We start from the raw sequence: 19,820 nt of genomic DNA, 5'->3' as shown, positions 1-19,820 counted from the left end.
CTAGGTAGAATCAGCTACTGATCTAAATCGGCCGACCCAACATATTCTTTTGCCACAATGAATGATAATATTGTCCAGCAGAAAGAGGTTTAGGAATCTCAGAATCTCAGACGGTGTAGGTGCATGGAGTTCCATGCCACAATCCTGGAAGCTATTCAATTATTAGGTCTGCTATCAATAACACATCATGTTCTTTAGACGCTCTTGACAAATTGTAATGCATTCACCGCTCGAAGCTTTCTTTGTTTGTTCACCTTCGTTCCCCATGGCAGACGGGGACTCAACTTGTGGTAGGTATTCCTAGTATATAAAAAAAAGCACCATTGTCTCTTTCGATCTCGCCGGATTGATTTCTAGGGGTATAAACTCTTCTATACCATTTCATGAGCAGTAGACATAATAGGAGCCCAGCTCAAAGTCTTGAACTTTGCAAGGTACCAAACTAATCATGTTGATTTCGCAGTTTTGCAAATCTTGTTGCACTTTCCGCTGCTAAATTTGATTGCCCGACGTGACTTTTGTATTGATTCTTAGCAGCTAGTACGTCTTCATACTTGTTGTTGAAAGATCCACGGCGATCGGCATGACTTGGTGGAGGTGTTAGCGATATCATGCCTCAATGTCGACTACCAAATCACTCACGTCTGCGCGTTCGAGCTCGCTGTGCCAGCCAGTGGTGCTAGGATCTGGTGGCTTTCGACGCTGTACTTAAAGCCATTGATTGTGGTGCCATTTGGAATCAGTCCAGGAGGATAGGGTCTTCTTGATCCTAGAGGGTGAGCTGTGTTTTTGTATGTGGTGTTTGATGCCTTGGTTTCTGCGTGCGCATGCTTGTATGCAGTGTACTTTGTGTGGATCGTGTGATCTGGTATATATTCAAGTTTATCGTCGAGACCGGAGTACGTCTTTGGAAGTTTGTTAACGACTTCGGGGTCTGGTATCAAGCTCATGGTCGGTCTGGACTATGGTAGGATGTAATGTGGCTGAAGCTCCGGTAGTCCATAGTCTTGCTGATAAGCCGCGATCAGTAATTTGAGGTGGTAGTTCTGCGGCGGACTGGTAATAGAAACAGAGATATTAAATATACGAATGCGTGTTATCTCAAAAGAAGGAGAGAGGACGCGAAAGCTGGTGACAAGTTTATGCAGCCACTCGCCATGAGGGTGAAAGGGAAGTCTTTGACTTGAGAGCTGGAGAAGGCCCTGTTGCCATGACTTTCACCTCGATGAGAGGCGAAGACTAATAAATAGAGCTACGGTAAAAGTATTGTAGTGAATGTGGCTGTTGGCAACGGTCTATTGCACGCTAACTGACAAACATCACTGTGATAACTGGCAAGTGAAAGAGAACCTAGCTTTGGGGGTATCTTTAGATGAAAACAGGTCTGTAGATCTTGTCATGATCAAACACGTGACGGCTCGTAGACAAAAAATAGGGCGTTATTCGCGTCTCAGCAGCTGGCGGTCGGTCTGGTGGTCGGTCTGGTGGTCGGTGAGGTGAATGCCGTCAAAGACGTGAGCACCCGCCTACAGCCTACTAGGTACAGTGGGTCACAGTATGAGACAAACTTCCTTCCCATCACTTCTTCACCCTTGCCGCCCACCCGAATTCCCTTTTACATCACTGAGTCTTGAAAATCCATTGGCCTTCTCTCTCTTTTCTTCTTTCACCCCCCCACCCCCCCCGGTTTTCGCTTTCCAGACAGAATCGCGGTCGCAGATCGTGGCCGATGTGAGAATGCCTTCGATTGCAGACATTCCTTGCGAGCTGGTGTCATCCATTCTGCGAAGCCTGGACGATTTCGAGACTCTTACCTGAGCTTTGCTCGCATGTCGCCATATTTATACCTCCTTCAAGCAGATCGCCGGCACTGAGTTGGCCATTCTTCGTCGGAAAATCGGGCTAAACCTACTCCCGTATGCCGTCGCGCCTTCTATCGCGTCGACTTATTCTACATCCTTTTCGGCGCGGTCGGAAACCTCAACGGACTGTCCGGAATGGGAAACTTGCTCTTCCACAGACATCCGCCGTGGGTGAAAGAACAACTTGGCTGGGTACATGACTTCATTGAGGACAAGTTTCTTGAAGGTAAGTTGCTTGGGTACCACAATCTGTTCCGTAATATTCACCCATATATATTTGACCAGCTTCCATCGACGTCCTTGCCCACGATGTCACCTTCGGCGAATTTGAGATCGACTATTTGACAACCGGCGGAGATAACATGATGATACAGTCATGGGTTAGTACTCTCTACCAATCGTGAAACTGAATACGTTTCTAGTATGCGACTGTACTACTGATTGGGTGTCATAAAGCTCTCTCACGGACTCGACTTCCTCCGTCGTTTGATATTGAGAACGTCTCGAGAGTCTAAGCGAGTGCTACTTTAATAGGCATTCAATGCCGGCACGACTAATCTTCCCGATGCGTTTGGGTGTATCATGGATGACCATACTTACAACAACACCGACTTGGAAGACTTCAGTGCATCTGAGCTTGCGACGATACTTCCCGCCTGCGAGAACGTTTGCAACACGGACAAGGGCCTTACGCGGGTTGGTATGCGGCTAACACTTTTGTGCCGCCGCCTTGCTGGGTCTACAGACCCGAGAACAATTGGCCGAGGAGACGTACAGACGTCTTTGGGATTGGGTCTACATTCGAGGGCCTGACGTTCTGAAGCTGTTTGCCATCGCCAGATGTGAAGACGATGGTCCTTCCGCTGAAGCATTGGAGGAGATGGAAAAATCCTTCAAGCAGAGATCCTTGATCTGGCAGACATCGACCATGATGTCTTGGAGCAAAGGATACGCCAATCACAATCTTTAGCCAGGCCAGTAGCGGGATCCACAATAGCATGTCGCAGGTTCTGATGGTTTACCAAGTATATAGCAAGACAAGGAACCATAGATCATAAACATAGAATCCAAAAGATAGTCTCCTGTATATCGCGCAGCGTCCGATCACATTTGGGTCGAAACGACAGCTTGGAAACTAGGAGATGAAATCGACATGTCGGAACTGGCCATGGTCAAGCAAGCAAAATGTCGCATGCAGTTGAGTTTGGTTCAGAGAGGTTTATACATCGGACGTGGGTCCGGACCTTCAAATCGGAATAAGCTTAGTCATGCACCGGTCCTCGGTGAATTGACCCCAACGTTCACCGAGACGAGAAGCTCCCCAAAAAAGCCCACGACCTACATGAAACAGCGTCACCGGCTGGCCATTGCAGCCACATGTCTTCTCATATCAAGCTCTCGCGGCTAAATCTGCGGCCATTGAGCTCAAGATGCAGCGCGCAAGCTACGCGACAGCAGAGACGATCTCACCATGACTTCAATCACTTTGTGTGCCGGTCAGGTACGAGGCAGCTCACCCATCCCTCCTCGATTGTGCCAGAGCTAATAGGAAAGCCGCAGATGCCTCCGAAGCTACACTCCAATCGCCGAACAAATTCAAGTTAGCGGTAAAGGACAATATCGCGACCGAAGGGCTGCCGACAACATGCTCCTCCGCCATCCTCTCCTCCCACAAAAGCCCCTACGAGGCCACCATCGTGCGCCAGCTCCGGAAACGAGGTGCTCAAGTCGTAGGGAAGACAAACATGGATGAATTCGGCATGGGATCCCACTCGCTGAACTCGATCCACGGGCCTGTACTCAATCCGCTGTCTGCGACGCCGACCTCTGCTGGCGGAAGCTCAGGAGGCAGCGCGGTTGCGGTTCAGACTAGGGAAGCGGACGTCGCGCTCGGGACGGATACGGGCGGTTCAATTCGCCTTCCTGCGGCGTACTGCGGTGTGGTTGGATATAAGCCCTCCTATGGCATGCTGTCGAGGTTCGGGGTTGTTCCGTATGCGAACTCCTTGGATACCGTTGGTCTGCTTGCTAGGGATGTTGATGTTATCGAGGATTTAATGTTCAGCACGAGACTGGACGCGGAACATGACTCCCAGGACCCGACATCCTTGTCAAAGAGCTTCCGAAAGAAGCAGCAGAGTCAAGCGGCCACTGGTCGGTCACGGCTACGCATCGGCATTCCTCTAGAATACAATATCGAGGAATTGGATCCCAAGATCAAAGCAGCCTGGTCTGACGCAGCAGACCTTTTGCAGAAATCCGGCATAGAGGTGGTTCCGGTATCATTACCGTCCACAAAGCACGCTCTATCAGCATACTACGTCATCGCACCGGCAGAAGCATCTTCCAACCTCGCCAAGTACGACGGCGTCCGCTACGGCACCCGCGGCGACGAGAGCGATGGCGCTGGCGAGGTCCTTTACTCCAAGACTCGCGGTCTTGGCTTCGGCGAGGAAGTCAGACGCCGCATCCTCCTCGGCGCCTACAGCTTGAGCTCCGAGGCAATGGACAACTATTTTATCCAAGCCCAGCGGGTGCGCAAGCTCGTGCAGCGAGACTTTGACCGCGTCTTTAGGCTGGAGAACCCTCTCTACGACGAACAGCAGTTCGACTTGAGCGATATGAAGGATGAGGTCGAGCTTCAGGATAAACTCGGCCCTTCGCAGGTGGACTTCTTGTTGTGTCCTACTGCGCCGACGTTTGCACCGCGTATTGAGGACATCAAGCGGCAGACACCGGTGCAGGTATACATGAATGATGTCTTTACAGTGCCGGCCAGTCTCGCTGGGCTGCCGGCCATCAGCATCCCTGCCAAGATCAAGTCGGAGGATGAAGAGGTGGACGGTAGCCAGCGTGTCGCGGGTCTCCAGCTGATCGGTCAGTACTGGGATGACAAGCGGTTGCTCAGCGTGGCCAAGAATCTCCTTAGCCAGTTACCTGCTTGATCATAAGTCAATCGCCAGAAGGCTGGCAAGCACTGTGTAAGAATAATCGTCGCCGTGTGAGAGGCGGCGCTCTGGAAAAGTGTACTGTACAGTAGAATACAAATGGAATATACCCTGGGGGATCAGCCCACCCACCCTTTCATCCGATACCTCAACGCCACGAGAGAAGCCCCTATAGGTCTACTCACTTCCATTCTCGTCACCAGCACAGCAGGCGCCCTCTAGGTCGGGGGTCAGGTCAAACTGTGGCGTGGGTGGTGGAATGGTTAATAGTCACCAATTATTCACGCCAACCAGCCTACTCGACGACAGGCTTAGCGAGTACCCGAGTTCGAATCCCAGCATGAGCGCCAGAGATGTAGCCCCCAGTTCAGCACCGGGGGGGTGAACTCTTTTGTCTTTTGCATCTCCAAATGATTAGTCATTATTGTATCATACGTTGATGAGATAGAGATTCCTCGAGCACTAAAGTCCATCTGCTTCATACATTCAAACCATGCTTTTGTCTATTTCGTGCTCTGCTCGGTAGGAGCGAGAGATTGGGTATCATTCTTCGCCATCGCCATATACTCAAGGTGACCGGTTTCTGCTTCTAGACCTCGATCTTGACCTCGACCTTTCCACATCCATCGGCTCCCCAGCAGCGCTCCTATCCTCCGCCACCTCCCCTTCCGACTCGTCCGCCCCATTCGCTCCCGCATTCTCCTCCCCATTCTCTTCCTCATCATCCAGGAGCTCGTCAATATCGCCCAACGGACTAATCCTCTCCTCAAGCTCGCCCAAATCCACCAAGTCAACCCTTTTAGGCAACTCCCTGAAACTCGTCGCGCACACCCTCGTCTTGGTCAACAAATCATCCACAAAGTCATCCATAAACGTCAAACTCGTTCCCGCCCTCCCCTTCCTCCTCAACTTCCTCCGATCCTCCAAAAACGGCTCCAGTAAAAGGTACACATCCTTTGCCTTCCTCGTCATGCGCACGTAGAAACACGCCAGCGCGCGCAGGTACTTGAACTTATCCCCGCCGAACCCCAGGTACGTCTCCAGCACCTCGTCCGACGGCGCGAGCTGCAGCAGCTTGAAGGCGAGGCACAGGAACGGCGTGGGCTTCTGCGTGACGCCCGAGGTGCCGCCTATAAACGTGACGTGCTCGACGACGCGGTCGACAATGTCGGCCTCGTTGACGGCGAAGCACTGCTCTTTGTAGAAGTAGGAGTCGATGATGCGCTCGCGGACCGCCTTTTCCATGATTGTGGCTGGGTTCTCGCCGTTTGGGGCTAGGGAGGCTGAGGAGCCGCGTTCGTCGAGGAAGCGCCGCTCGTCGGCGTAGACGAGGTCGGGTTTGCTCATCTTTGCGATTTGTGTCTCTTTTTTCCGGGGGAAAGGGTAACACGGTGTCGTCGTCTAGGTTTCGGCGTATGACTTTGCGAATCGATTGTGATGCGGGAAGTGTCAATGGAGATTAGGATTGAGTGGAATTGAAAAGTCGCGATTTGTCGAGGGTAGCTCTTCGGGTAGTGGGGTGGGCAGTGATGCGACGGGAGCTTTCACGAGTGACGCAGGTTGGAAAAGTTGGGAGGTCGTTGCCGAATTGAAAAGGCGCTTATCGATTGTTGCCGTGCGAACCAAGTAAACAGCCCACTTCCAAGTTCACGCTCACGCCGCGCACCTCCAACGACTGCGACGCTGGCCAAGGGTGAAAAGCCGACGCCATCATCGAAGCTCTAAATCATCCTCAAATCATTCAAACCATCTATGAAACTCTACTTGAAGTGTTGGAAATATCAAAAACGACCATATATTCATCACAAAATTCCACAGTTTGCTGCCATGGTGCTCCTCACCTCGTCCCAAGTCTCCGTCCTCATCTCCTCAGCCATCGGTAACACCCGCCCTTCCCCCCGTTCCCGCATTCCAGTCCCGCACCCCCAAATCAAACAGAACAAACAGGCTAACCTCAGCAAATGCGTTCCTGCGCGCGAGGCGGCAAGCCGCGTTTGCGTGCAAACGCATTTTCCGTAAATCCAACAGTCGTCTCATGTACCGCGGCCCTCTTTCTTAGTGGCTACGTAATCCAGCAGCGCACGCTGAGCCAGCTGCGCCAGGCCATCAAACCCGAAACGCGACCCTCTCCAAAGGCGTCGTACTACGTGCCCGAGCATCTCAAGGACGCAGCAGGCAGCGGGCAGAATGTGCCGCTCTACGGGGGCGCGAACGGGAAGCAGGAGCAGATCATCATCGAGGTGAACCCAACGGTGCCCGACAAGCAACAGCAGGAGCAGCCGCAGCAGCAATCAAAGAAACAAAAGGCCGGACAAAAAGCAGCGGGATGGACGTCCGACATGTGGCAAAAGATGATGGGGCCGTCGGAAAAGGAGGATAAGGGCGGAGTCAGCAGGGAGGACTTGGAGAAGATGGACGAGAGGGAGAGGAATATCAACGGGTGGAACGTCAAGGACCAAGCGAATCCGGACCCCGAAGCGTCGAACCAGAAGCCCATCAGCCGGGCCGAGAGACGGCGTCTGATCAAAGAAGAGCTGAGGCGGCTGTCGGAGAGCGAAGAGAGGGTGTACTACCAGCGACGATTATGGTAGACATGAAGTTGGGATGGGATATATATGGGACATGAATTGCGGTTTCCATGAGTATACATATGGGAACTTTGGCGTTCTTGAGTTTTTTGGGAGATTGATTAGGAGGGATGTTAACGAATTCGATATATATAGGTCGATTATGTATACTCATGTAGATAGGAGACGTCGCATCGGAGCAAACGAAACTAAAAGATGTTGCTGGACCCGATCAATATGAGCGTTTGTATTGATGTGCCGAGAGGACTACTTGAAATCCACATGCCAAACGATCATTTTCGTCAAAGCCAACCCCACCACGGCCCGCGAGCCGGATTCATGCCTTCGTCAGCGTTGTTGAATCATCATGTCTCTCCCAATGTACCCTGAACGCCAAACCCCAAAGCAATGCGATTTCAAACGCAGCCAACGCCTATTCTTTTCCTTCATGCCGACGTAGCTTAAGCGTGGCGGTTGGCGGCATCTTCAAACGCCTCTCTCTGCATTCTCTCCAGCTCCTCAAGGGGAATCTGGCTGTTTTGGAACTTGTTTGCCTTCTTTTCACGGCCCTGTATAGGTTGTCAATGACCAAATGTTCTTGTGTGTGTGATTGTGTGCTAGGTGGCCCAAAGTCTCGACATACCTTTTGCACTTCTTTGTGCTCTGCGGCGGCCTCTAGCACGGCCGGGACGTAGTCTGCGAAACCCAGTTGCTCGAGGGCCTTGGTGATGTGGTCGCACGCGATGGTCTTCTTTGCCTCCTTCTCTGAGATCTCGTTGGCTTCCGAGGAGATGAGGGTGATGAACTCGACGCAGCACTCAATAAGCAGGTCACGAGCCTCCTTGGCGAAGGCAACGCCAGCTGAGGGCGGCAGAATCTCGGTGACGATCTTTTGGACGGTGGCTGTGTGGCATATTAGCTTGAAATTCTCCGACGAAGCGAGAGCAAGAGATGCACCACGAGAGCGAGCATCTCTTGGGGGTGGAGTCACGTACCCTTGGGCAAGGACAAGTCATCGTTGCCTAGTAAAGTCATGTCAGCATTTCAGGTTCAAGAATCAGGCTGAGCGAACCCCGAAAGATACCCAGGCAGTATACGCGCCCGTAAGTGTCCCTCACACTGAACGACATGTTGGTTGTGAGGAAGTGCAATGAGACCGTCGCATGATACAGACAAAGCTGCGTCATGCAACGTCATTTACATGGACCATCGGTAGGGTTGGGGTGCTCTTGCAGAGAATGCGCATGTCGCTTTGTAGGCCCGGCAGTGAAGACCAGGCAGGCACACGGGCGGAGCAAAGTAGAAGCCTCATGAAGAGCGCCCGAGTGCGAAAGGAAAGGATGAACTTCACTTACCCGCAATATCGTGATCAGACATGGTTGTGGTACGAGACGACGGTGTCGATGAAACTGGAAAAGTTGGCTAGATTGAGAAACGTGGTCGATTTTGTTTGCTTTTCAACAAGTATTAGGCTTTGGCCTTGGCAGAGATGAGAGACTGCAGGAAAGAGTCGTGATATTCTTGTGTCGACCGTTGACTTATACGGAAATTGGTAGTTGGTGGTGAAGAAGACGCGGTGGCGGGGTGGACGTGCAATTTGATTAGGTAGGCTAATCGCCGACTTTGTAGGTCTGGCTCACTCAGTCTCCGGCCGTGTGTTTGGTGGGGTCTTTTATGCTCCTTGGGATGCGGGACATCGAGTGCATTTGAACCCCCCGCGCACCTTGAGGAAGCAGGGGCCACTGAGCCACAGAGTGAAGGCTCAGTCACTGCCTGGTCCCGCCTTGGTGGGGCGCACTTTTTACACCACAGTCGAATTCCATTCAGGGACGGGACAGCGGTGCGCCGGCGAAAGATACCTCCGTGGCTCCGCGATGCACGGACCAACAGACCCCAATCACTCCAAATTTTTTCTTAGCCTTAAAAGACGAGATATTCTGCGATGGTTCAGCCTCTTCTTCTTTTTCGCATCAGCAAACAGCAGAGCTCAGAAAATAGCCATGCGTTCTTATTTCAGAGCAGGCGGCGGCTCTGCTGATTGCTTGGATTGAACTTGGTAGGTCTTTCCCTTCCCTCTTTCCCGCCCTCCCCTCGATATGATGAGTCTTGTTGTCGCCCCAAACTTACGAGGAATAACTCCCCTCATAGTGGTGAATGACCTTCCTGCCAAACGGAAACGCCTGATCTGTCACCATGAATCATTCTTTGTCTGCAGTTCTAGCCTTTAGATCGCATTGCTAACAATGATTTCAGGAAGTGCAAGCGCTTACTACCAATTCAATCGATTCACTGCTATGGCCGAATGCGCCAGCAACGATGGACAACTCTAGATACTGAACAGCCGAGTCGCACGGCTTGAGAACCTGGGTGCCAGACAATGTCTGCTAGTGTGTCGGTTATTGCGGGCTTTGCTCACCATATCATGCCCGTAGATCTCCAGTTCAAGGTAAGCCGCAAACGCGAGAATTTCTTTCCAATTTCGCCTGTAAAGGTTTGCCAGTGATGATGAAACATATTCCATGCTAATCCTGAATAAACAATGTGGAATAACATATGAGCTTTTCATCTTTCATCTGAGGCATCTTGTTACCAATGTTTTTCTATCTACACTTCTATGGCAAAACAGTTGCTAACAATCAAATTCTAGTGAACTTCTCTACTCCGCATCATGATACGCTGAAAGCTCTCCGGCTTGCCACTTGAAGTACTTGCCCGAAAGGTCGTGCTGAGGCTTGACGACGAACCGCGCCATGACGCTGCCGGGCTGCTCAGGCTTGAACAGCTCTCCCTTGTCGAACGCAGATACGAAAGAGGTGTGGTCCTTGTCGGCCATGTGCCCGGCTCCTGTGTCGCGGATGACCTTTTGCATGGCTGTGTCGACGCGGCCTGGGCTCATGGCGATGCTGGTGATGTCGGGTTCCTCTACTGCCAAGTGTGCAGAGAGGTGGTTCATGGCGGCCTTGGAAGTACCGTAAGCTCCCCATGCGGCGTATGCGCCAGTGGCTGCGCCGGATGACACCCAGAGGACGCAGCCCTTGCACTTGCGCAGCTCGGACAGAGATGATTGGACCTTGACATGATCAGGTTAGAGAGTAGTAGATAAATGAATCAGAGTTTTCACTCACCAATGCGAGCCCACTAAACACGTTAATGTCGTATGCCTTTTTCCATTCCTCGATTGAAGAGTCTGCTATACGGGTGACGGGCTCCAGGACGCCGTGGTTGATGACAAGTCCATCAATCTTGCCAAAGGCCTTGACTGCAGCCTCGGCGATCTTTGGGATTGTCTGCGTTCATTGTCAATTCTGAAATCTTTATCGGAGCCATGTTTTAGTCCTACCTTGAGATCCCCCAAGTCTCCGGCAACATACTCGACCTGTCCGGGATGAGCAGCCTTCAGAGCCTCCAACTGATCCTTGGACCTCGCCGCCAAGACAACCTTGTGGGATTCCTTGATGAGGTGCTGGGCGATGGCAAGACCAATGCCTCGGCTGGCTCCGGTCACGATAATCACCTTGGAGGACATATTGTGTGCTATGGTCTGCTTTGCGAGAGATGCAAAGTTGAGTTTGGTGGCTGTTCCCAGGTTTATTTCCGACTTATGATCAAGGAAAGGGGTGCAGCAAGCGGGACAAGTAGAAAATGACTCTGCAACGTGAAGATTGACCGGGAGGCTTGCGCCATTCCGATGCAGCGGAGCGCTCTTGCTGTTTCTGCCCTTGTGCCGTGGAGTGGGGCGTGGACCATTGAGTGTCCTTATCTTATCAGGTTGGCGGGGTCGAGAGCTCCGGTCTGCTTGAGCTCGAGCTCTCATGACATAACGTCATTGTTCGAGATCCGATCTTCAAGCTTTGTGCTTCACTTCAACAGTTCACAAGGCCTTGTCTCTTCACAATGCTGTGACAATGAGCTCAACCGTAATACTTGGTTCTGGCATTATCGGCCTATCAATCGCATATTACCTAGCAGACCATCAACCAGGCTCGACAATCCACCTCGTTGACCCTTCACCAGAGCTGTTCGCCTCAGCTTCAGGCTATGCAGGCGGCTTCCTCGCAAGAGACTGGTTTTCACCTGATTCAGCCTCCCTCGGAGCGCTGAGCTTTGACGAGCACAGGACGCTCGCCGAAGAGCATGGTGGCACAGAGAAATGGGGATGGTCCACGAGCACCACATTCAGTCACGCAGCAGCACCTGTAAAGAAGGGCAAGAAAGATGCTGGCTGGTTACAGGACGGCGGTAGCAGAGCAGAGGTCGTCGAAGCCGTCGAGAATCCAAGTAATGGGCCACCGTGGTTGAGGAGGGAGCATGGCGATGACGTGCAGATCATCGGGGATCCAGAAACCACGGGCCAAGTGTGCGTCTCCAGTCCAGCTTCATGCACTCATGCACTCATGCACCCACATGATGCACACACCATCTCCTTCTCTCTCTAGCAAGCCACTTCAACATGCTGGCTGGGCATGAAATCTGACTGCAATCACCAGGGATCCCCTCCGCCTATGCCACTTCCTTCTCGAAGAGTGCAAATCTGCCGGCGTTCGCGTCCACCACCCGGCCACAGTCCTCTCCATCCACACCGACCTCCGCGATGAGCTCTCATCAGTCAGGATAGGAGAAACGACATCCTCCACAGAGACAGACGTCCCTTGCACCCGCCTCGTCATCGCAGCCGGCGCCTGGTCACCTCGCGTCTTCTCCCAGCTGTTTCCCGGCACATCATTGCAGGTGCCCATCTCCAGCCTCGCGGGGTACTCGCTCGTCGTGAAGCCAAAGCCTAGCCCCTCAGAATCGAGCCCTAGGAACGTCAAGGCTACGACAGCCTGCCACGCCATATTCAGCACCGACGGCGCCGGCTTTTCGCCGGAGCTATTCTCGCGGGTCGGAGGCAACGTCTACGTTGCCGGCCTGAATTCGCCATCCACCCCTCTCCCATCTCTACCAGGCCAAGAACCCATCTCCGCCGAAGCCATCGCCAAGCTCAAAAGCACGGCGGCGCGCATCATCACGAACAGCAACGACAGCGGAACGGATCTGGAAGTCGTCCGAGAAGGTCTCTGTTTCCGCCCGGTGACGGACTCGGGCGCTCCCATCCTGACCCGGATCCCGGACGACCAGCTCGGGGGCGTTGCGACGCGCACCGGGGCCGAGGGCGGTGTATTTCTCGCGGCGGGACATGGGCCTTGGGGCATCAGTCTGAGTCTCGGGACGGGAAAGGTGATGGCGGAGCTTATGCAAGGGCGAAAGCTGAGCGCCGATATATCGAGGCTTGGCCTGACGTGAGGGTAGCAAGCCTTGTGCCCAGCTAACCCGCTTGGTTTAGCTGTTCATGCAGAACCTATCATGGATTCGATGATGATGATGACCAGGCGGCAATGACATCTCTTAGGTGGAAAAGGAGGCTCCTCCAGAATTTCCTTGGAAAATACTTCTGCCCAAGGTGCCTCGAGCGCAATGGCTCCAAGTCCTAAACCCGATCGATGAGGCGACGCCGATATCACGATCAGCGCCTACATCCACATCGCCACTCGTGACTCTTGGAAAGCCCGCACACCCACGGTAGCGGCTTGCACAACGGCGCGGGTGCTATGACAATGCATTAGTAGCAGCCGCCCGTGGCGCTTGCGTCGTGAGGGTGTGTAGGTGTGCAAAGCACCGGCCAGTCTCCATCGTGGGAGAGCACTTGCTCCTCAGAAGCCGAAACGCCTGGGGGGGTAAACTTGTCAAGGAACAGGCTGGCGCGGCTACATCGGCTCTTTTGCTGTATGTCAAGAGCTGGGCCATAAAGAAAGAAAAAAATAATTACAATTTGCCAAGTTCTGTCTTTACGAGGCGGACGCGGAGGCGGACGCGGCGGGGCGGTGTTTGTTGAATCTGTCTCCCGTCGGCAGTCGTACATGGGACAGATGCTATTCTTCTGCCCATCGTGTCCTTCGTTTCTTCTCGTAAAACACGGCAGAAAACTCTCTTTTCGCCCTGCCAAAATTTTGCCCAGAAATAGCCGCCCATGGTTGGGTCCAAGACTATCCCGTACCCTATGGAGTATGTCATACACTAAGAGCACGAGGATATCCACTGCGTGAACTAGTAAAGAGGCGGGAGGAGAAACTATGACAGGGTTCACTGACCAGAACGTGATCCCTCCGAGGTTGTCGTTGTGGGGATTAGTGAACAAAAGAAATATGAGATGAGCACTGAAAAGAAGAGGCCATCACGGACCTCGCGCCAGGGCTAGGCTGATGAAGGTGGACTGTGAAAGTTTGAACTGTATACATAGGCCGTAGGCATACCAGGAGAGAAATCTCTTCACCGAAATGGAGTTTGTCGAGTGAGCACACGAATGGAACAATGTAGCTTAATTTCTGGAGAACTTTGGTTGGGTCGGACATTGCGATCCCTGGGCAACGGAGCGCATTTTTGTGGAATTTTGCGCCGTTCTCCGCGGCAGTTCCGTGCTTATCCTCTCTGTGCCTCCCAAGGGCTAATTGTTCGGTCAACCCAAGCTGCCGCTAACATAGTCCGTGGAGCGGATTCAGAGGCTCCTCAACGTTTCCATTGTAACTCCGTATCTTCCCACAGTTACTGTCATGATGTGTCATCCCTTGTTCCTGGATTTTGGACCCAATGACCCGTTCATCCCCCCCTGTTCTAGCAATTAGGTACTACGTACACGTGCCGGTAGAGTGACGAATTCACATCAGACGAAGCAAGCTGACTGCATCGGTGAAAACCGATAGTTCGGTTCTGTTAATAACCACCACCCCCAGGGCCCAATCTCTCATCATTGTCCCAATTCGTGTCCCCTGTCAATGTGCCTTCCCGGGGCAACAAGCCTCATTCTGCAATTGAGGCCATAGGCTGTTATAGGCCTCCCTTGCAGTATCTCGGGAGCTTTTCTTCCATGTCCCTGGATAAGAGTCCGACAGAGAAGAAAGAAAGCCATTGGTTTTTCCTTTGGAGGCTCCGTTGCGTGTCGCATCCGCGAGACTCTCTAATTTGCCACAGTTCAAGCAAGGGCGCACAAATCAGACTGCACGGGGCCACGGGTACCTGCATGTCTGGTCACTCAGCCTCATATACATGCCTGTCTACGACTCTATGTAGGGTACCTGTCTCATCTCCTTTTTCTTCGGGTGTGCTATATCTCTACACTAGAATAGCATTATGACCTATCCTCTACTCCGTGCCGGGCAGTCACTGTCAATTCCAAGTTTTTTGGCCTCGACACGTCGCCCACCACAATGCAGCAATCATGATGGTGTTCATCTCATCAATGCCCGCAAGTACCAGCAGCAGCCTAAGAAACCCCAACGTCGGCACGGCAGTTATGTGCCGCGTGAAATGTGATGCGTCAGCAACGGTTCCCAGGCATGGGCCCCTCCTTCCTTCTCTAGAAGCTGTCACGACTCATGAACACAGCCAGCTTGAGGTTTCCACGCGATGTCATCCCCCCATCACACTTACATACACTATGTACTATCGTCCGGTGTGCATCTGTTCGAAGTAATTAGTGCACCGTACCCATCAGCCCGAGCGGGGATGAAGTCAGTCATCCACACTGGAGCTGTCTGTCAGCTTATGTTGGTTTCCAAGGCTCTGGTAGCTACCCGTATCCAATGATCCATTGGGACCTACTGCGTAGAGGATGAAGATCACCACCCACCCACACAATCACACACACCGCAACGAAAAACGGTCCACGAGAGCCAAGTCTACTCATGCACGACTCATCATGCAGAACTAGCATCGCAAGTACCTCTCAAGTCACAAAATCCTCACGATAGTCGATGGAACCAACCCCGCCAGGCGTGAACCAGTCCTACAACACCAGCTGAAGAACCGTGAGAAATCCACCACACGGGAAGCCGACCGTGCCCCTAACCCCCTTCCGAATCGATTGGCTACCTCCCACGAGATCTCGACACCAAATGCACCTTTTTGACAAGCGCAAACGGTCTTCCGGATCCGAACAGATATTCTGTACGGATACGGATTAGGCGGGTACTCGGCATTGCTGGCGCCTAGGCTAGCGCGACCTAAATCACTGTGACTATCGATCACGGGATAGGTGTGTATGTCTCACCGTCCTCACAGACGAGATCTTCATGTTCGATCCCGAGCAGGCCTACACTTCTCAAAGACTGCAAAAGCCCGTCGTGCCGGGAATTACGGTCGTAAAGGCTGTAGCTTGCTTTCATAAGCCTACTTTATTTGGCATCCCGACGCCCTCGTGATGGAGTTTAATCCCGGGAGCTTTGACCCTTTCTGAACCTTTGAAGAAACAATTTTGAGTTCAGCGCGACAGGGGCGTAAATTGTTTTCCGGGTTTGCCCAAAGGAACTCGAAAGGGCGTCGAAGTTGCTACCGTGCCATGCCAAGACGTCTGGTGTCCACAAGCAGTGAGCTGTCGAGTCCGAAAAATTCATTGAGCACCATTAGGCTTCGGCACCAGGTGGTATCGTCGGAGGAGGAGCTGGGAGCTGTTTGTCCCCGCCGCCGCCGCCGTCGCCAGCACAGCAGCACAGCGGGGGGCTTGTCTGTGTTTAAGCTTCTGTGCCTGTCAGGCACAGCCATCCCAGCACTTCCGCAGCGTCGCATTCGAGAGCCACAGCCATGTGGGTGGTGAGAGAAAGGACGGGCAAACTCGCAAAACCCGAAATGCGAGCACGAGATGCAGAGAGAGTAGTGAGAGCAGTGCTGCTGCGCCACGAGGTTTTTTGGATGTCCACGTGGAAACATTCGATGGCATCCTGCCCCCCCCCCCAACCTTCGCGGGAAACGAAAAGGTTTACCCCGCTCGCAAAGATACCATGGAGAGAGAGCCTAGACTAGCAGGAAAGGGAAATCGTAATCATCACCTGCTCCCGGTGAAGTTTGGATACATTCACAGTCACACACACGGCGAGAGCGAAACCTGCGAAGCTGAAGGCGTACGCGGTGGGTTGGCCAATTGTCCAATCACAGGCCAGAAGTCCTGAATCCCCCCTTTAAGCTCCGGCCTTGGCCGGCCCATGTTTTCTTTGTCTGCGAAAAAGATCACCAATTCGCCTCCGGTGGGAGACTTCGGTCAGTCGATGGGAAAAGCTCGGCTCATGTCCGTCTCTCTCTCCCCAAGAGCGGCCGCTGGGCGGGTAGGCTCACAGGACACGTTGATTGGTAAAGAGTCGAGACTCGAGGGGGGAGCCCGTAGACGGTATGTAGAACAAGGGATTCGGGCCTACTGAGGGGTGTTGGGCCCAGAAACAACCTTCGGGACTAGCTGTCCGCCCGTCTCCTGTGAATTCGTTGTTTGCGGAGGGTCTAGCAGCAGAGAGCGCTGGGTCTCCCGTGCGTAAAGGAGAAACTTTTGCAAAAAGGTTGCGCTCGCAAGTCCCCGTCGGTGAGGGAAGGCCCACGACGGGCAAAACGTGTGCGGTTACCGTAAGGTCACAATCCTCGAATTTACACGCCCGAGCCGCCGTGGGTTCCGTGTTGCCATCAAAGTTCGGTCGGATCCGGGGGGCTTGGGGCTTTCCTCGAATTCCCAAAGGGCGGCCTTACGGGCTTCAGGACAAAAGCCTAAATTGGTTGTTTCGGTACCTTGCAGCAAGCGGCACGGCAAGGAAGAACGCGGAAACATGATTCTGTCATTTTGCGGGTAGAGTCGTCGCAAGGGTTGATGGGACGATTTAGAGATGCCCAACCGGTTACCCGTGCCTTTGAGCCAGGGGTGTTGAATGGGAAGAATAAAGGTTCACTGACTAAGTTTCCCGTCTCGGCGGAACCAGGTCAGTCAGGTGCCCAATTGTTCGAACCCGTTCTTCCAACAGTCTTTCTCGTAGTGTACGGAAAGTTCTTACCTACGGACATCCAGGGGATGGTGCTTGGCATTGACTCGGCATGAGACGAGAAGATGATCGTCAGGACAAGCAAGGTATGGCAGTTGGGAACATTGGGCACCGTGACCTTGATGATGAAGTCAGAAACATGAAATGCATTGCATCAGAATTTACAACGGGTATCCATCTGCTCTCATGTAAGGCCCTTTTTTTTACTTCCAAGGCAAAAGCTACCCGATCGTGGCATCACTGCTTCACATTATCGATCATCGGTACCAGAGAATTGTGTGCGTGATGATGTGAACCCGAAAGAACAGAGCCTGGCAAGCATTAAAGATATGCCAGGGTTTTTGTCTTTCGTGAATAAAATTACAATATGAAGACGATGCTATATCGGGGCGTGTGTCGTGTTGTTTTTTTGGACCAGGCCGCCTAAACCCAGTTCACACCCCCATCCCCGTCCCCGTGTTCCCTCCCCTTCAGGCTCGGTGTGCTGCCGTAGTACGCAGGTTTCCCACCCTCGGCCTGGGTTGACAGTTCGCCTGTGCGTGCGCGTGCGTAGAAAAAAAAAAAGGATCCCCTTTTTTTGTGTATTCCCCCAAAAGATGAACCGCGTCCCGAAAAATGACGTCAACTTGAATGCCCCCATGCCGCCCTTCCGTGCACCTCCAAGTGCCGTAGTCTTACAGAAGAAAATTGGTGAGAGGGATTCAATCTGAATAGCCCAAAATATGAGAAAGGGATATCAGATAAGAAGTGAGACGTAAATCAAGAGGCTCGCTGGGAAAAAGGCAAAAAGAGACACTGAAAGACGATAAAGCAAGAAAAGATGCGCCCGCTGGTCGTGAAAGCCGTTAAAGCCGCCCTCCTCAGAGGTGTTTCCCGCCGTTTTTGCTGCCCGAGACAAGGTGATAGGAAATGTTGGAAGAGTGAATGATGTTGATGAAGTATTCGATGATGAGTGTCGATGAGATGTTGTAAGGGAAAGTGATGAAGTTGAGTAGATGGATGTTCCTTAAAATAACGTATTGGAAGTTCGGGCGCTTTCTTGCTCAAAGACAATGCCGCGCCTCTTCCAGCCGCCGCGTTTGATAAAGTCCTCGACGCTATCGAGGGACTTCATTGCCGGTCGCCGTACAGTCGAAGGCGAGCTGCGCTTGATGGAAAAGTTCTGCCATTGCGATTCCCTCACAGGCCTCTCCTCGTCGACGAAGCTGCCGTCCTCGGAGGAGTCCTCCTCCTCATCGTCATCATCGTCATGCTGAGATGCCAAGGTGTTAATGGTGGACTCGGACCAGTGGGAGCGCGGCAGCTGCGGTCTCGTTGAGGCGATGTGCTGCTGGACCTTGAAGAGGAAGTAGTCGTCGCCCTCGGCGGCGTGTTCCCGGGACCTCTCCTGCTGCTGGATCGGCGTCCGCGGCGAGTCGACGGGCGGTGCGGGCATATCGGGCATGGCGGCGGCGAAGGAAGCCTTTGCCTTGTCTTCGGCGGCTGCGGCAGCCTCTTGGCTGGAGAAGTACGAGTTGATAACCTCGTCCTCGATGGACTGGGAGTTGTGGATAAAGGGCCGCTCATAGAGTCTTGGTGGTGCGTGGAAGGTCGGGTGTAGTGAGAGAGGGTCAAAGTCGAGGACTCTTGTGTGGCGCATGGTTGCTGTTGAGCGGGTTGATTGTGTTGATGAGGAGTCGCTGCTGGAGACTGAGTTGGTGAGGGAGGGCTTGCGGGTGTGGAGAGCCTCTGGGTGACGGGCTCCCTTATTGAATAATGGTGAAGGCATGGTGATAGTGTGTGTGTGTAAGAGAGAGGTATAGCTCCTTCGAGATAGTGACCAGCCAGTTGATGTAGGCTCCTTGTGGTGATCGATATATATAGTTGTTGGTTTGTGATCCAATCCTCGTTGTTCCTATGTTTTCTCCCTTATGTATCCGGGCTGTCGGTATTTGATGTGCCGGGAGATGAAGTACGGTGGGAGAAGGAAGCTCGCCAAAGAAAGAAGAAAAGTGAAAGTGAGGCTGGAGGGAAGGGTGTTGTAGATATGATATGTTACCACGAGAGAAACTTTATTCTACCACACGGGTATGTAATGGATAGTCTTCAAGGAGTGTGGTTGTTTAATGATGACAAGGATGTCAAGTGGTTGATGGGAGATCCGGGACAGGGCATTTCGCAGCTTGGGAAACGAAAGCGGGCAATGGGTCTTATTATAAAACTTCATCATCCATGACGGCCGAAACCAGGATTTTCATGGGGAACCACATCTGCCTGCCAAACGTGGGGATGAGCAAATCGGTAAGCGGGCACAACAGGCAGGCAAGCAAAAAACCACTACCTACCTACTACACACCACACACCATACACCCCCCCAAGCGGGAAAAGCGAGCGGACGCGAGGATGGGTACGCTATGCAGCAGAGAGAGACAAGACAGGTACTCGCACGCCGCACACCGCACAAGTGGACTGGGCACAGCACGCCGCGGAGACCAAGGTCCCTGACGATCGAGGCTGAATAGAGGATAGCCTACACAGACGTGAACGGAGCAGGGGTGGGAGGAACGAGGAACGAGGAAGCAGGACTCTCACGCTAGTGAGTTGAGCCACTAGCTTTTGCTAGGGTGGTGGGGGGGG

At 52.8% G+C, this 19,820-nt stretch overlaps 8 protein-coding genes across 8 annotated transcripts; 3 read left to right on the top strand and 5 right to left on the bottom strand.

Moving 5' to 3' along the window:
- Positions 1–442: 442 nt before the first annotated feature.
- On the bottom strand, positions 443–950 carry CABS01_15705 (uncharacterized protein; the record flags this gene model as incomplete). Its single annotated transcript, XM_060549039.1, has 2 exons — positions 443–587; positions 643–950. The coding sequence occupies 2 exons, from the start codon at positions 948–950 to the stop codon at positions 443–445; spliced, it is 453 nt and encodes a 150-aa protein (XP_060390997.1).
- Positions 951–1,997: 1,047 nt separating this feature from the next.
- On the top strand, positions 1,998–4,807 carry CABS01_15704 (uncharacterized protein; the record flags this gene model as incomplete). The annotated part of the gene is made up of 4 exons (XM_060549038.1): positions 1,998–2,088; positions 2,148–2,242; positions 2,397–2,562; positions 3,423–4,807. The coding sequence occupies 4 exons, from the start codon at positions 1,998–2,000 to the stop codon at positions 4,805–4,807; spliced, it is 1,737 nt and encodes a 578-aa protein (XP_060390996.1).
- Positions 4,808–5,377: 570 nt separating this feature from the next.
- On the bottom strand, positions 5,378–6,157 carry CABS01_15703 (PRP38 family protein; the record flags this gene model as incomplete). The annotated part of the gene is made up of 1 exon (XM_060549037.1): positions 5,378–6,157. The coding sequence occupies one exon, from the start codon at positions 6,155–6,157 to the stop codon at positions 5,378–5,380; it is 780 nt and encodes a 259-aa protein (XP_060390995.1).
- Positions 6,158–6,771: 614 nt separating this feature from the next.
- On the top strand, positions 6,772–7,401 carry CABS01_15702 (uncharacterized protein; the record flags this gene model as incomplete). The annotated part of the gene is made up of 1 exon (XM_060549036.1): positions 6,772–7,401. The coding sequence occupies one exon, from the start codon at positions 6,772–6,774 to the stop codon at positions 7,399–7,401; it is 630 nt and encodes a 209-aa protein (XP_060390994.1).
- Positions 7,402–7,838: 437 nt separating this feature from the next.
- Positions 7,839–8,754, bottom strand: CABS01_15701 (TATA-binding protein-associated phosphoprotein; the record flags this gene model as incomplete). Its single annotated transcript, XM_060549035.1, has 4 exons — positions 7,839–7,946; positions 8,021–8,280; positions 8,373–8,399; positions 8,733–8,754. The coding sequence occupies 4 exons, from the start codon at positions 8,752–8,754 to the stop codon at positions 7,839–7,841; spliced, it is 417 nt and encodes a 138-aa protein (XP_060390993.1).
- A 1,279-nt stretch (positions 8,755–10,033) lies between these two features.
- On the bottom strand, positions 10,034–10,903 carry CABS01_15700 (short-chain dehydrogenase; the record flags this gene model as incomplete). Its single annotated transcript, XM_060549034.1, has 3 exons — positions 10,034–10,447; positions 10,503–10,664; positions 10,718–10,903. The coding sequence occupies 3 exons, from the start codon at positions 10,901–10,903 to the stop codon at positions 10,034–10,036; spliced, it is 762 nt and encodes a 253-aa protein (XP_060390992.1).
- A 379-nt stretch (positions 10,904–11,282) lies between these two features.
- CABS01_15699 (FAD dependent oxidoreductase superfamily) lies at positions 11,283–12,660 on the top strand (the record flags this gene model as incomplete). The annotated part of the gene is made up of 2 exons (XM_060549033.1): positions 11,283–11,734; positions 11,865–12,660. The coding sequence occupies 2 exons, from the start codon at positions 11,283–11,285 to the stop codon at positions 12,658–12,660; spliced, it is 1,248 nt and encodes a 415-aa protein (XP_060390991.1).
- Positions 12,661–18,210: 5,550 nt separating this feature from the next.
- On the bottom strand, positions 18,211–18,972 carry CABS01_15698 (uncharacterized protein; the record flags this gene model as incomplete). The annotated part of the gene is made up of 1 exon (XM_060549032.1): positions 18,211–18,972. One exon carries the CDS (start codon positions 18,970–18,972, stop codon positions 18,211–18,213), a length of 762 nt encoding a protein of 253 aa, XP_060390990.1.
- Positions 18,973–19,820: the final 848 nt, after the last annotated feature.

Source organism: Colletotrichum abscissum (genome assembly GCF_030869225.1).
Source record: "Colletotrichum abscissum strain IMI 504890 chromosome Unknown Scaffold_72.1, whole genome shotgun sequence".
NCBI classification, from domain to species: Eukaryota; Fungi; Ascomycota; class Sordariomycetes; order Glomerellales; family Glomerellaceae; genus Colletotrichum; species Colletotrichum abscissum.
This window is presented reverse-complemented; position numbering and strand designations above follow the sequence as displayed.